At 43.7% G+C, this 16,027-nt stretch overlaps 1 protein-coding gene across 8 annotated transcripts in view; it reads right to left on the bottom strand.

The window, feature by feature from the left end:
- LOC110403199 (integrator complex subunit 6-like) overlaps positions 1 to 16,027 on the bottom strand; it is a 34,362-nt gene that overhangs the window by 17,756 nt on the left and 579 nt on the right. For all 8 annotated transcript variants that reach the window (XR_002441556.1, XR_002441557.1, XR_002441554.1 and 5 more), the window contains exons 3-5: positions 1,839 to 1,988; positions 1,084 to 1,173; positions 593 to 776 (exon numbers count right to left, since the gene is read on the bottom strand). Coding sequence is in view for 4 of the 8 variants with exons in the window: in XM_021406198.1 (XP_021261873.1) it covers positions 593 to 776; positions 1,084 to 1,173; positions 1,839 to 1,988 (424 nt within the window). In the remaining 4 variants the exon portion in view is untranslated. The remainder of the gene's footprint in view (positions 1 to 592; positions 777 to 1,083; positions 1,174 to 1,838; positions 1,989 to 16,027) is intronic.

Raw genomic sequence — 16,027 nt, 5'->3', positions numbered from 1 at the left:
CTGGACTAAGACCAAGTTTATAAAGGCCCTCAACAAATTCTGATTTTGCAATGCCTGTGTAATCCATCTGCTTTTGTCTATCCAAACCTAACCTACTCCAATACAAACCCAAACTTCCCCCCCATGCAGCACTTTTTCAAGAATCAATTTAACGTAAATGCTGAGGAAGATCTTGAAGAACACCCTCCAGAATTAATTATTTTAAGATTCAATTTAGCTTATCAGCCATTCAGCAGAATTAATATCCCAGTAAGAAATACCTCTTCTTCTCAACTCAACATTTGTGCTTGTAAATAACAAATCTCATGAGTGAGCAAAGCCAATCCCTGGAAGGACAATCTAAGAAATGTTCAATCCTTCCTACACTGGTGCACTGAGAAAACGCTCTCACATCTAGTAGAGCTGAAACTGGAATGTGGCTTTCTTTAACGGTTCTCCTGTGCTACAGGAAACTAAGCTCAAAAAGCACTACATAGCCTCGGGTGGACATTGAGTAATTCTGAGCGAGAGAAAAGCTAAAGCAAAAATGAATCAAATACTTGTTTCAAGGCAAATGCCAAACGTAAATCGAAGCAAAGTAATATCCAGTTACCTCCTGTAACTTCACACATCTGTGTGATAGCAGATTCATCAGTAGGCACACTCCCAAGCTGCTCTGGTTCAACAGATGCAGCTCCTGGCAAACGCAGCACTAGAGCAAACAGTCTTTGATCCCAACGAAATGGTTCTTTGGTTAGTTCACTTCCAGGCAAAGGAGAATTCAAAGGAAGATGAAGCTGGTAAAGAAATATTTAAGAATGTTTTCAATATTTGACAAGCCATCCAAAAACACAGCATCCATTTCTCTGTAAAGGACCCCATTTCTCTTCCATCCATTAGTTTATCTGAAGTTATAGTCTAGAAATCCACATGGGCTATGAACCCAGCAGTTGAGCAATGACAGCATATCAAGTTTCTTTTCCATGCAGAACAGGCTGATGAAACAGAAGTACTCTTTGCAGGAAAAAAAGCATAACTAATATTCATCTTAACACAGCACTAACTTGTAAGATCATATCCTGAAAGAATTTAATGTCAGTTTACCTCCTCTTGGACTCCAGCCGTATTTGTCAGTTTGTTTCCATCTGTGATGGTAATCAAAATAGATGGCTCAAGAAAGAATGGATTCCTTCCCTAGAGACAAAAGCACAGGACATGCAGCTGTAGATTAATATTTTTGTCATCGTGAAGTAAGCAGTGAGATGAACAATTTATCAAACCAGTCCTGAAGTTCTCTTTCAACAGGCGTGGAGCCACACAGAGCTACTTACGAAGTGCTACTCTACACACATGCAAGGACACTCACTAAACACATTGTTAGAATTACCAGACTTTTTTCTCCAGCAATAACTTCCAACTTTTCTATTCCACAAAAGCATGACATAAATTTATAATAATTCAGTGAAGTCACTATTGCACGATGACAGCGGGACAAAAACTGAATACTTTTAACTGAATCTTCCAAACGTGAGAAAAGAGAAAGACAGAATCTTAACTACAGATAAAATAGAACTGAAAATAAAACTTGCTGCCATCCAGTGAACATGCTCTAATGCAGTGACTGCACATCTACAGGCTGCACTACTTGTACTTGAAGTTTAACAGGAAAAAAAATGCTAGTGTATCTCACGGTATGATCAGAACACAGAACAAGAAAGAAAACTTGAAGTAAAAACTTTCAAGTTTTAACACACAGTTATCCAACAGAGCATTAAAAATAGAAAAAAGATATACTTGACCCAACAAAAATAGTTTAGAAACATACAGAGAAAGAAAAAGACTAGAGACAGATTTGTTACCTGTCCATAGTTGTCTATTCCAGACACTAATCTATTGAGATTTAACAAGTCAAAGGAGGATCTGAGTGCCTGCCCAAGGGTTGTTAGTCCTGACGCCTGCAGATTTTTCAGCTCATTCATAAACGTTGCATGATTTTCTTTCCATCCGGCCTGTTACATAAAACAAAAAAGTAAGGCTTTTTAAGTATTGGTTTTGCAACAAGCTTGAATCAATTGTGAGTTGTCGTTAACCCTCGTTCCTACAAAAAAAAGATATGATATTCCTCATTTATCAATTTGCTGCATCACTTACATGCTACATCCACCTAATCCACGGCTGTAGAACTTGATGTAAAATGAATGGGAAATATACAGTGAGATACTGACAGCTTCCTTTTGTTCTTCCTCCAAAACATCAAGAGTACAAGATGAGACTACTACAAGAACTGCTACTGCCCTTTGCTGCTGCTCAGACCTCCATGGTTATCTCCTCCCTGATCCACCAGGCCCAGCAGGAACCACTGCTTTCTATTCCATGTTGTGCAAGAACCTAAAAGAACAGCATCTTCCTGTGCTTTTTAAACAGTTACATCCCACTGCTAATTTCTAGAACACACTGTGGGTAGGTAGATTGCAAAAAGACAACAAGCTTGGAGTCATAAATCAATACAAGAACGAAATAGAAAGGGAGGAGATGAGACGATCATTGTCTCAGCTGAACTCCCAGGCCTGTGCCAGGTTTTCTTCTCCCCTTCAGAACAAGGAAGTATCATATGCAAAACTAATAAAATAAATTAATAAAAATATACAACTAGAGAACTGCAGGAACTGAAGCACGAGGAAAACCCCCAGAGACTCCCTGGTCTGGGACGGTTCACCTGCTGCTCTCCCTGTCTGAAGGCTTCTAAAGGCAAAGGACGTGAAGGTGAATGCTCTGAGCAGCTCACCTCAGAGAGCACAGAGGATTCTAAACCTCCAGAGCTGTTCAATATGAGGCATCCAAGGAGTCACCTCCTAAAAATGTTGAAGCATACCAACTACTGCATGCTTGAGTACTGTGTCTATTGAGTACTGTGTCTACTGTTATGTGAGACATCAGAACATAGGTAACGCCTTAATGAGCCATTCCCATGCTTCAAATCATTTGCTTTGCTGTTCAGAATGAGCTCCCTACCAACAGGGAGTGTTTCCCACCCAAAACCCAGAACTTGGTCTAGTGGTTGGCGACCCTGCACTCAGCAGGGGGGTTGAAACTCAATGATCTTTAAGGTCCTTTTCAACCCAGGCCATTCTATGATTCTACGATTTTATGAACTTCTGGAAGTGAGCAATTACAAAAAACTGTGTGTCAATTCAGTGAATCCTCCAATGACCTTGTCTGGTAACAGCACCTACAGAATGAGTTGTGTCTCTTGGGTAAAGCCAGGTTCTTGTTCAAAAATTGCTTGTCACCGAAGACTGCTATTGGAGTCGGTTTATTGCTGAGGAGCAAAACATTTACAAAGGAAACACTACTCCTAGCCTACAACTCCTGATGTCAACTCTAATGAATTTAAAACGATATATATAAATTTTTTAATGAACAGTAAGAGTCTTCACTGCTATTTTGGGATTCAACCTTCCCATTCTGACAACATTGTTGAGCTCCCAGCTCCTCCTCCACCTGACCCAGCCGCAGTGTGCTCAGTGCCAGCCAACCACGCTGCCCTTCTGCCTGCGCCCAGCACTGAGCCCAGCACTGAGCCCAGCACTGAGCTGGCTACCAGGAGGAGCTCAGCAGCGCTGCTTCGCCTTCCAAGAAAACCCACTCCATCCTACAGCCTCTCGCAGGTTCTTTAAAGATAAACCAGAGGAGACCTGAAGCTTTTGAAAAAACAAAATCACACCAAATGGATTCTAAATAAATGACCAAGGGCAACGAAGCCAAGACTTCCTGACTTCACACCCAGTTTTAAATAAACATTAGTTAACACACGACATTCTCCAACTTAACCCAAAAATAAGGGTATGCTTTATTTTGGTTCTGTTGTGGCTTTTTTTTGTTGTTTTGTTGTTGTTTTTGTTGTTATTGTTTGTTATAATTAGAAACACCAAAGTTAATGACAAGTTCTTCTGTTAAATGGTTTTCCAAGAAACAGTCTGCTCAATGTATATAATTAAACACGTACTTTGAGGACAGAAGCTCGAGGCCAAGAAACCATATTTTCTCCTCTCCATTTCTGCAGTAGAATCATTCTCGTGGCAAAATAAAGAGTCAAGTATGTAACACGGAGCATACGCATTGTGAGCTCAACAAAGCACTTTGTAGTGATTAAATAATAATCCTTCCTAAATTCAAAATACACCCAGTAAGTAATGCCACTTAGAAAAAACAACAAAACACTGCTTTTATGGAGCATTATTGCAGTAAAGGTAAGGAGCAATTTTAAAAAAAAAGGAAAAACAACCATCACACATCCAAATGATAACAGAACCAAACAAACATACCCTATAAGAACTATGCATCCTTACAGGTCAGTAATTTTTAAGCTGGAACATCAGTTATTCCAGCTGTTCATGAACCAGCTCTAACACAGAGTAATTTCCCATTACCTTCAATACTACATTCCTACTTAATACATTTTGGGCATAAAACTAACAGCAATCTGAGCAGTCACTGCTTTGCTGCAACACTTCTGTGCTATCCTTCGGTGGTTTACACAAAGTAATTTTAGCCTCTCTGTGCATACCAAGCAACCTTCCAAAGACAGCTGGGGAAAAAAAAAAAAAAAAAAAAAGGAAACCCAGCTCCAGTACTGTAAGCAAAAATCTGCTTGTTTATGCCAATAAGAGGTGTCAGGGCAGGAGACCAAATGACACTGCATTTTCAAGTGCAACTTCTGGCCACCATCCTACGCAGCCCTGAGGGCTGGAGAGCTGCCACCAGGAGCTGCAGCGTGCCCCCTCCAGCTGCACCTTTGGCCTCTGTAAGCAAATCGTACTGGAAAAAAGTAGCATACCTAAAAAGTAATTCTGTTTTGTGGTGGCTTAGTTTGGAGACAAATCTACGCCCTGCTCTGTTTCACCATACAGCCACGGGAGCATTTCAGCAGCTTCAAAAAGCAGGTGAGCTCAAAGAGGTCCTCATGTCAGCAGTCAGCCCCAGACCATACACAATTCATGCAAATGTCAAGGCCAAAAATCTAGCAAGGATAAGCCTTTATTTACCTCAACCAAAACCAAGACGAGCTGAATATCAAAAGCAACAAAACTGAGCAGCAAAAGAAATTCTGATTCAGGATTTAAAGAGACCTTCAAGACACAGGAGAAACAAGAGAAAAATATTTCAATTGCAAGAGGCCGGAAATGACATCTTAGAAATGCTTCAGCAAAAAAAGCAAGCAGAACAACAACAACAACAACAACAAAAAGCCACTACATTTATCACACAGGAAAGCAATATCAGAACACAAGGAATCCAGGACAAAGTTCTGAATGTGCAACACGTTTGTGCTGCAACCCAGCTACGCCGCCTGAACCGCCCTCTAGGCCGCGTTGTGTTTTACACAGCCAGCAGTGCTGCGCTGCTGTCAGCCCACAGGGACAAAGCCAGGCACGGGCACTGCACACACAACTCCTGCTTCCACCACCCCCTGCAGCCCGGGCACTGCTGCTTGGGAGCCCTTCAAGCCTGGATTTTTATTGCTTTTGCAGATGCCAAAACACAGAACAGCGGTTTACTGCTCTGTAAAGTTGGATTGCTTTCAGAGCTGATTCAGAAATTAGAACATGACCAAAAATTATCTTCCGAGTTAGGAGACAATTTGCAATCTAGCATGCCAATCACAACAGCCTGTGTTACGCTAACTACTCAATACTGATTTAAATATACAGATTTTTGTAGTTCTGCCATTGTTTCCCCAACAAGAACCTGATTTTAGATACTACAACATCTTTAATGTAAGCATTTACATTTCACAGTAATTCAACATATTAACTGCACCCACCTCAGGAAAACAGAGAACAAGGCTGTGGTATGGAGGTGTGTCAGTGACATCCATTTGGAACAAATAAAAAAGAAATTAACTTTTGAAAACTAAAGCCAATTCTGCATGGAATCTCAAGTATAACGTGAACAAAGTGAAAAGCAGATGTACATTTTGCCTCCCAAATCCTAAGTTCCGCTCACTGACAACTTGACATGCGCTCACTGCTCAAATTTGTTCATGTCTGTGTAAGAACCAAGTAGATATTCCTGTTCTAGGGGAAAGAATTATTCTTTTCGACTCCCTATGATGTCAGAGGTTGCTTCTCAAATGTCACCTCTTCGTAATCTCCTGAGCGCAGCCCCACGTGCCTCCATATCCTCTGCAGAAAGGAATACCCTCCTACGTAATCTCGACTTCTCCACCCCAGCTTCAGCAACTCTGGTACAGGAATTCTAGGGAAAACAGTCTTCGTTTTCAAAACAGTAATACTGAGAACCAAACATCCCAGTTTCGCTATGACGGATCTTGCTGAAGGGAGGAGGGGGAATACCATCCGTCCACCTCCTTTCCACAGAGGTACAGAACGCCCACACTGCTCCCACTGGCTTTTATCTGATGTTCAGAGATCTACCCGCACAGTAGATGAGAGATACTAATTACGCTATGAAACACTCCGTACCATTTTAACATTTAAAATTTCTAAAATAAACCAACACCACACAACGCACATCACCTACCAACTTCATCCACGCTAACATCTGTTTGCTCTGTGCCAATGGGGCAGGAGAAGGACTGGCTCCAACGCACACTTACAGACATAAAACTCCCCTCCAAATACTCAGGACTTCCATTCTTGAGGCAGCAGAGCTCACAGGTTCTGCCTGTTCCTTGTCTGCAGTTTAACTCTTCTCTGGTTCCCAGTTGCTTTTATGCAACACAGCGTCCTGTCACTGCACAGCATCACACAGCCCTCAGTGAAGAAATCTGTAAAACCAATTCTTTTTTGTTCTTGGCACAGAACAGCATCACGATACCCATCTCTTAGAAGGCCTCCAGTGCCAAGTGAGCGCAGCACACAGGACTGGAACCAGCTGGGAATGGGGTGGCACTGAGCACAAGGAGCCAGTGTGGGTTCAAGCCGCCCTGGTGTCGGAGCACTGCTGTAGATACAGCAGCAGGTCGTGCTGGGCTGGTTTCATTCCCTACTCTTCCAGTTTCCCCCTGCCTTAGGTAAGGGTCTGAAATTCACAAGCCGCTGCTACCCAAGTCCTCTGGAACAAAATAGGATTGCAGGACAGAAACAGACAAAAAGACAAGTACATCTTGGATAGCAAGCCATGGGAGCTCGGCTTTAGGTTTTCATGTGAAAATCTAGTTTTGTGAAGCAGAACATGAAACAGAGTTTCAGGGTGAAGATTAGACACGATCCTACTGCAGACACAAGAAGCTACGCGCTGCCGTTCAACCATTTTAGAAATACCATTAGAAGCACCTCCAAAAAACACTGGCAAGGGTGGAACAACTGAATTATGGGTGCTCCGAACAAAACTTCCTACTGACTCCTAGTGCCCACTGCTCTTCCACACCATCAAACTTGTGTTCAGCGCCAGCCACCCCCAACTCTGTCTTCCTGGCCTCTTCCTGCTGCCAGCGTTGCTGGAGAAGTCACAAGGAAAAAAGACAATAGCTAAGAGGTTACAGAGTGCGTGCTATCATCACGAGGGATTCTTCATGACACATTGTTGGGACTAGAAGAATTGCTCGTGATCCTCTAGCTTTACAGCACAGAGCTGAGATGACACGGCACGATCCACATTCGCGCTGAAAATTCTCACATTCTTCCCGATCCTTCCAAAAGCACACTGCCGAACCAGCGCGGCTCACCAAAACGTTACATGCCTTGCAAGCTTGTTCTGAATCTCAAGAAACAAAGCAGTAAATCCAGAGGTTATCTCATCAGTGCATTTCCTCCCATTCACACCAGAAATGCTGCACAAGATGCTGCCAGCCCAGCCCAGCCCAGCGTGCCCACAGCCCCAGCTTGTGCACGCCGCCGGGGCGCCTGGCACGACTTAAGGAACCAAGTGTTCTGACTCAACAGATGCAGATTTTCCCACTAAGCAAAGTGTGGTTTTTTTTCGTTTTCAGTTTTTTAAAACCCTGATCGCTCTATATCTAACGTGCTACAGACACCAGGACTAATGCATTACTCTCTCTTCTGGACAGAACATGCAACACCAGCTTAACCACGCTGCAGATTTTCACTCACAGTTAAGTTAGACGATATCCATCTCGGGAAGATGTGTAACGTTATACACTGCTTTACATTTTCAAGAGTTTAAAAGCACCCCAGGAAACAAAGCTGAACCAACAACTGTCTTCAGCTTTAAAAAGCAACATGAGAGAGTTCTGAAGAGTTGACTCTGCAGTCCATAATCATCTTTAACATTTCCTGTGCTGCTTTCCTGGAGAGTCCTCACAGGAGCCCATGAAGAGAAACACGGTAACTGAGTAAAATGGGAGACTGGCCCTTCAGTTAAAAAAATAATGATTAAGAAGCTCTGTCTTCCAAATACTCTGCAGATTGAATACAGAGATACAAGGCTATGGATAATGACAGATTCTGATCTGCACAATCATCGAGTTCCACTACAAGAATGCCTGTTTTTCCTTGGCACCTCGCTAAAACCTTAACCCTAGAAAAACACGCTGCTTACACTTAAAATGGATTACTGTACAATCATTTTCTAAAATTATTCTTCAATTAACAAAAAAAAAGCAAAGATTACTTTTAATTACTCCACACTATATTTTGCTGTTGTTGGTAAAGACGCAATAGTCTCACATTAAGCAGTACATGGCAAGAATATGGCTTATGAAGGAAGGAAAGCTTCCAAGGCTAAATCAGGAGCAAATTTCTTAAATCACAATCTGCGTTTACAATTCACAAGAACAACTCACTCCTCCCTTGTTTGGTTGTTTTGTTTCTTTTTTCCGTTGTCTTGTTTGTTTTGTAGCCTATGTCATTCAATAAAGCCAGGGCTACAAGCATTCAAAAACTACAGGAAGAGGAGAAGCGCTGAAGGCTGGAGACATTCAGAATGTTCTCAGAGCCCCTCAGGGCACCGCTGTCCCCCCAAAAGCACTGATCTTCCAGAAGGCCACGAGCTGCCTTTCCATGTCACACACTACAGCAATCACTTTTTCCCCCCATTTGACTGCACCCATCTGGAGTACGAAGATACCACAGGAGATAGCATTAAGATCTGTCCTACCCATAATAGGCTCAGAACATCACTCCTGCAGCGCTGCAGCAAGTCACAGCTCCTCCTGGCAAGCCTTCCCAAAGAACCACGCAAGGACAAACACCGCCCAGTGTCAGCAGCCTTAATTACCTTTTTCCATTGCACTGTGTGAGAATCAGCATTTAGCACTATTAGCTTTTCATGAAGGTTAAAAATAAACACTCCTTTTCAAGATATCACAGAAGTATGTTGTTCCTATTCTTAGCTCCACCACCAAGCCAGGCTCTGAGGCCCAGACCTTCTTAGAGAAACATCCCAAAAAAATGAAAAGGCCCGCATGCAGAGCCAGAAAGCAGCACCAATGGGGAAGAGGCAGCCAAAACGATTACACCAGGCAGGAACCAGCTTCACAAAGGACCTTCCGTCTTACAGAAGATCTCACTGCAAGAATACAACTAGGGAGATCCAACTTAACTGTTTGATTACACATTTTAAGCCTCTATTTTTAAAATAAAAGCGACCTTTGCACCGAGGATGAGTTAAGCCTCTTAGTGCAAACATTTCTACTTTTGTCTAGTTTATCCTGTAGTCTTAAGGGCTTACATCTTTGAACGTGCCCAAGATCAAATAAAGAACCAAATAAAAAGATGAAAAAATAAATGACTACAATGGCTATGAACAACAGATGTTGGTTTCCATTCCAATCCTTTGGCACCTCACCAATAGCACGAAGCTGCATCCCGCTTCAGATGACAAGGTTTTACTTTGCAAACTCCTGTAAAAACAGAACTGCTTGCAATGTTTCCATTAAGAATTAACACAGCAACACAGATTCCCCTTTCCCGCAAGGACAGGTAGCTGGTTTAACTATGTAACTAACTTCCAGAACTAAGGACAGAAGTGACAGCCAAGCAGAGCTTTGTCCATCACCTCCATCGGGAAAAGGTTTGTTTCTGAACTGCCCTTCCACTTAATGTCGCTTTTCTTCCACAACTTGATCATCTTGCATTAACTTCATTTTTTAACAAGACCTTCATTTCAGTATGTAGCAAACTATTTCTCTCTTTCAGAAGAATCACTCTGAATATTACCACTTTTAAGAAAAGAATGGGTACAGTGCTACGCAGCCAGCTCCTCTGTACAGTCCTTCTCCTCGTCATACCGGTTCCTGTATGAGCACGCTGATGGCAAGTCACAAACAGAAGGCAGATAGCAAGGAGCAGTCACTCCATATAGGGAGAAGGAAAACCAGCATGTTTATGCATGTTTAATAGCACATCTGAGCTTTACTCTACTCAGTACGACATTTCTCAAGAAAGGGAATGTGCTTTTTGAAGGTTGCTCTCTGCTGGAACCCACTCAGTACCTCTGTGAGCTAAGAGGGGCTACAATACCTCACTGTGTGCTTGCTACAGGGATGCCAACTTACCAGTTGTTTTCCATAAAATAATTTTAATTTTTGCAGACAGACATACAAAGCACTCGTTAAAATGCAGATCTATTACTTTTACCACCTCCAGCTTTACTTGTCCAATTTGGACAGAGGGTTAACTAAAAGCAAAAACTGGGCCTCTGTGCATGCACACGCACAGTGCAACTTCCTTCATTGCAAGATTTAAGTGATAAGGCAGTTAGACGGAAAAGTGAGGTAGGAACTGGTTCGTGGGGGATTCTCAAACAGTATTAAGTGGATTTTGTTTTGTCCTCAAAATAACTAGACAACTGGGATTTGCCTGAGTGCTCCTTAAATAACTGACTTCTGTTTGCTTCTCAAATTCATTGTGCTTAACAGAGTAAGTGCAATTGCTGGTTTGGAGCTGCCAGTCATTCATTCTGAAAGCCAGTCCTGTAAGAATAGGCAAATTCCATCACAAAAACCAAACCAAGCACTGCAGAAGCTGCATGGCAAGGCTGGCTCTGCTCAGTATGTCACAGGGAGTGGAACCTTGCTATGAATGACTCAAATCACACAGGGAGGAACTGCTAGTAAGTAAAATAAGAATGGCTCTCTCTTTGCAGTAAGTAAGTCCGGAACATATTCTCCTGAAGCAGTTATCAACAACACCCTATGTAGCCCAGCTACATTTCATTCAATGAAATAGGTTCTGCAATGTTTTTTTCTCCTCCCAAAACTCTCGGCTGGTAGTTCACTAAGCATACAGCAGATGTGGAGAGAAAGATAGGCCTCTCCCATCTACCTCAGCCTTCCTTCCCTCTTGCACCTATCTGACACCAGCTTCCCTCGTGTTCCTCCAGCTGCTAATCTGCTTTGCACCCAAGTGCTCTGCCTGTTGGTAAGCCTCCAGCCGTGCTCCCAGTTGCTCACATTTCCTTTTCCAGAGAAGGGAGACCACTAAGCACTTGCAAAAAGTCAGGCTTTTTGTATAGAAAACCGATCATTTCTTCGAAGTCACAGTGGACTGCTGATCGACAACCGCCTGATCACGTCTCTAACAGCGAGGTTTCAAAGAGCAGTCATACATTCTTAAAGAATTTTGAGCCAGTTCTCAGACAAGCACAGAACGCAGTCCTGGGCCCAGATTCTGGGAGCCTATTTATAGGGCAGTCACAACTGACTCCTGAATTCACGAACAGTGCAAACACAGATAATTTCAGATGCAGCGGAGTAAATGTAACTTAAGTTCTCCCAGTCCCCTGACTTGTTACCCAATCACTTAGAGGTCGTATTACAAAGTCATGCAAGAATCTAACACAAAAGCCGTAATTCTATGACTCTGTCATAAATAATATTCCTCAAGCGCTGAGGAAAGGCTGTATCATTACCAGCAGCTCAAGATAGCAGTCACTAGGGAACAGGGCACTCCAGTTATTAAGTCTGCATAAGACCACCATTGTTTTTTTCTGGGACTGGAGTAGCCATTTGCAACACAAATCCACAAGCAGACCACAAACAGCAGGACAGGACGTTTAACAAAATCAAGACTGGAAAAGCAAAGAGCTAAATCTTGCTTTCCTTTCCAAAACTCTTTTGAGGTAGAGATTTGAGTACGCGCCCCATTTACAAAGAAGCGTTGGGAGACCTTGCTGTAAAGTCCTTCCCTCTTTTCTGTGTGGCTGGAGAACAGCAAAAGTTTGGGGAAGGAGGGCAGACGAGAGGACTTTTCCTGTCTCTCTCCATACTTCTAGCACCACTAATTCAGGAAAAGCCAAAGAAACTGTCCTAAGATCTTGTCCATTTAAACCACTACATGTACTCAGTTGTAGAGAAAACATACATTTGAGGGGGAAAAAAAAGTGCATTCAGTTTCAATAAAAAGCAACTAAGCAAATACAAAGAAGAAAAAGTCACAGAAGTCCATTACTGACACATCAACCCTCAGCATGGTCTCTGAAGTGCAGACTGTGGGACTTAAGGAAAGCAGAATTGCAAGTAATACACTTTGCCTGTTTCTCCTCCTCCCCCAGTACTCCATTATCAACCATGTTTTGCTCAAGAGATGGGGTTGGCACGTCCTAAGCGTAGAGCAGTGTCAGGTCAAAGCACAGATGGGAAGGAGCAAGCTGCCACTTCCAATAATTAATAAAATACAGTCTTCACAACAAGGGTGCACTATATTCAAAGAATCAGATAACACATTTATCCCGGCCAGAAGGCCAAGGATGTCAAATATTGTCCCAGACAGTGACACTGTTTTTAAATCCACTTTTCTCACCCAATAAAGCTAGAAACATACGTGGGTGTACATTCCTTCAATACCTAAAATTAAGCACCAGTGTTTTAACTGTAATGGACACCTGACGTGCTACTGGATATGAAGGAGTTAAGCTGTAGATATCATTTGCTCCCCATGTGTGCTCAATACTCAAAATGAGAACGGACAACCTTAGTGCAGTGCCACTAACATGCCACTAGACTGAGGCAGACACACCTGACAGCATCCTATTTATGATTTCCATCCAGAAAGTCTTACCTACAGTACAAACATAAGGCTGCACGTTCTTACTTCAAGTAACACACTATCTTTGCCTCCTATTACACGAAATAAGAGTGACTCAGTGACAAACAGAGGTTACAGACATGCATCTTTCTTCTGACTTGCCCAGGATCACATCTTTGGACAAGAACGGGTTTATACATTACACATGCACAGCATGCTTTTAAAATATTTTAGAACTGTCTTTAATTGCAGAGACCACAGCAAAAATCACCACCTACACACAATCACAGAATCAACCACGGAATCACAGAACGGTGGAATGGGATGGTTTGGAATGCACCTTAAAGGTGGCCCCGTTGAGAGCCCCTGCCGTGGGCTGGCTGCTCCCCACCAGGTCGAGATGCCCAGGGCCCCATCCAGCCCAGCCGTGAGCACCTCGAGGGGCTACGCAACAAGACAGAGCAAAGCAGCTCCAAAGGCATTTGCTCTGAGCAAAAGGTGCTGAAGAGATTCCTACCCTCTCCATCGTGCTGTCTCTGCCTTCCTGGGACACCTGTCTCTCCAGACACATGCCGCCCCAACGCTTTGCAGGGCCACACCACACACTCTGAGCAACCTCATTTCAGCAAAATGGCGCAGAGGGCTCTGAGCAGTGGTGTGGCTCCTGACACCACCACTCCTGTTGCCACATCTCAAGGCATTTCAGACCTTCTACGCTGAGGACAGTTCCAAACGTATCACCTTATTGCACAATTTTTAGCAAACCATTTGCGCTATAGCAGCAGCCTTTCATTTCAGCAAAATGCCACTGTATGTGTGATGTTCTCTTGAGATGTTCTTTCCCACCAAAAATGAACCAGCACTGCTGTTTTAAAATATTTAAAGGCTGCAGATAAACGAGTTCTGAGCTATACAAAACCAGTTCGTCTCAATTAACCCACAAGATTATTTCTTCTGGTTGTTTTACTGCTAAACTTAAGAGCTATCTGTGAGATTACGATGTACGCTAATCAAATTACATAAAGAAAAAAAAGAGGATAAAGCGGTCACCGAACAAAACCAGCCGCTACTGCATGTACTTGGAAAGCAGACTTGCAAAATACGTTCACTTGCCAAGTTTGTTTTCTCCTTTCCTAAATCAAAAGAGCTAATGAAACGTCAACTACAGCAGCTTTCTGAAAGAAACTAAAGTTTCGTTTCTTTCAGAAGCGCTTTTTATGATGGTTTTTAAAGACGTACAGAATCTGGGCTAGACTGAAGCTTTCCTCAAGTAACTCTAGTTGTTAGAACTGCAGAGGGGCACCACAAATACTGCTGAAGGTCTTGAGAGCATGCCCTCAGCTGGGAGAAGTATGGTGGTGTTGCTGTGATGCAGTTATGTAATGAACCGAAATAGCAAACTGTTACCTACGATAAGCATTTATTTATTGGATTGGCAGCCTGTTTTGAGAATGATGTTTTAAGGTTAGGGTCCAATTTGAAAATCAGCATACTAAAAGGAAAAAAAAAAAAATCTAAAAAAGTCAGACGTTTGTACGTTGTAAGAACCAAAAGGTGCCTTTCTTTCTCAGCTATTTACTATATTTCAAATATTATTTAGTTCTACAACGGGTATCACAGAGTCCCGTTTGTTTCAGTTACTATTACTAGGACTGGGCATGCAGATGTGCATTACTTGAAGCATTTTTATATGCTTAAAATATATTTTTTAAGCATTATATTTTTTATATAGCATATTATATATATTATTTTAAGCGTAAGGATTTTCTTCATCAGATCTGAGCAGAGCATGTGATAATAATCAGCTGCATTATCACAGAGCTCTCCAACGAGAAGCGTCACTTTTAATAAATAACCACCCATGGAAAGGCTTCTCCCTCAGTCTTAAGGTCTTCCTGCAGAACTAGGAAGGAATCCTCACAACAGGAAATTCAGTTCCCAAGGATCTGTCAGACACTTGGTGTTTGCACCCAGACACAAACTGGGATGGGGGAAAAAGATGTGTGTTGTGTCTTTTCAGGAGACTAACAAAATAAGGCCACTTTCCAGGGCAGGCCAAGGTGTTTTGGCAAACTTGGAAGTTTCCGCAGCAGAAAACTAATGGTCCCTAATCACAGAAACATGATTATTTCTGTTTGCTCTTCTAAGAAAAGTGCAAGATGTAAAAGTAATGTAGTGTAATACGGTAAAAATAATGTAAGACTGTAACAATGCATGAATCACAGAAAGGCTTTTTGTTCCCTTGTGAAGTTTAGCTGTGTAAATACACTGCTGATGAAGGGAACCCAGATTCCTACCTCCTGATACTTAAGTGCCCTCGTTATCAAAAGACAGGGGCAGAAGCATCAGCAAACGCTGTTTTTTTTCACAACTCATCCTCAGGAAGTTGCAGCTGGGGAAGAAGGCAGGAGCACACTGCAGGTCTGTACAGGGCTTTCCTTGGCCTTTGCAGCGCGGGCCCAAGGCCCAGCAATCCCTGTGTGCCTGCCGCTGTTTGTGGTAACCACGGCCCTCACACGGGGCTCTGCAGGAGAACTCTAATCCTCCCACAGCAAAGACGTTTTCCGCAGCACGCTTTAAGCACTTTAAATGTGAGTTAAGCGTTTCTATCTGTGATACGACGGCCACACCATCGAGCAGCGTCACCGCCGTTTTCCCTCCGGCCGTGACCTCGTGGCGCAGCCGACACGACAGCACGGGCCCGGCGTGCCTCGGCGCCGTGGAGCAGGAGCAGGAGCAGGAACAGGCCCCGGCTCGCACCGCAGGGCCGGCACGCGGCCCCCCCCGCTCCGTTCCTAGGGCCGCAACGCGGCGGGAGGAGGCGGCACCGCTGTGCGCGGCCCCGCGCTGATAGAGGCCGCTCCCGGGGCCGCCCTCACGCCGGCGGGCCGCGACCCGCGCTCGGGGCTGCGCGGCGGCGCTGTGAGGCGCGGCCCCGCGGGAGCCACCGCCTTACGGGGGGCGGGCGGGCAACGGCCCGGGAGGCGGAGCGCGGCGGGGCGGTGAATCACGCCGGCGTACGTCTCCTCCCCCCCCCCTCCTCCATCTCAGCAGCGCCCTCAGCCTCTCTCCTCCATACAAAAGCAAAATGTCCGCCA

The sequence above is a fragment of the Numida meleagris genome, chromosome 8, assembly GCF_002078875.1.
Source record: "Numida meleagris isolate 19003 breed g44 Domestic line chromosome 8, NumMel1.0, whole genome shotgun sequence".
In the NCBI taxonomy this organism is placed as follows: domain Eukaryota; kingdom Metazoa; phylum Chordata; class Aves; order Galliformes; family Numididae; genus Numida; species Numida meleagris.
The sequence above is the reverse complement of the archived record's forward strand: the minus strand, read 5'-3'. Positions and strand labels throughout refer to the sequence as shown.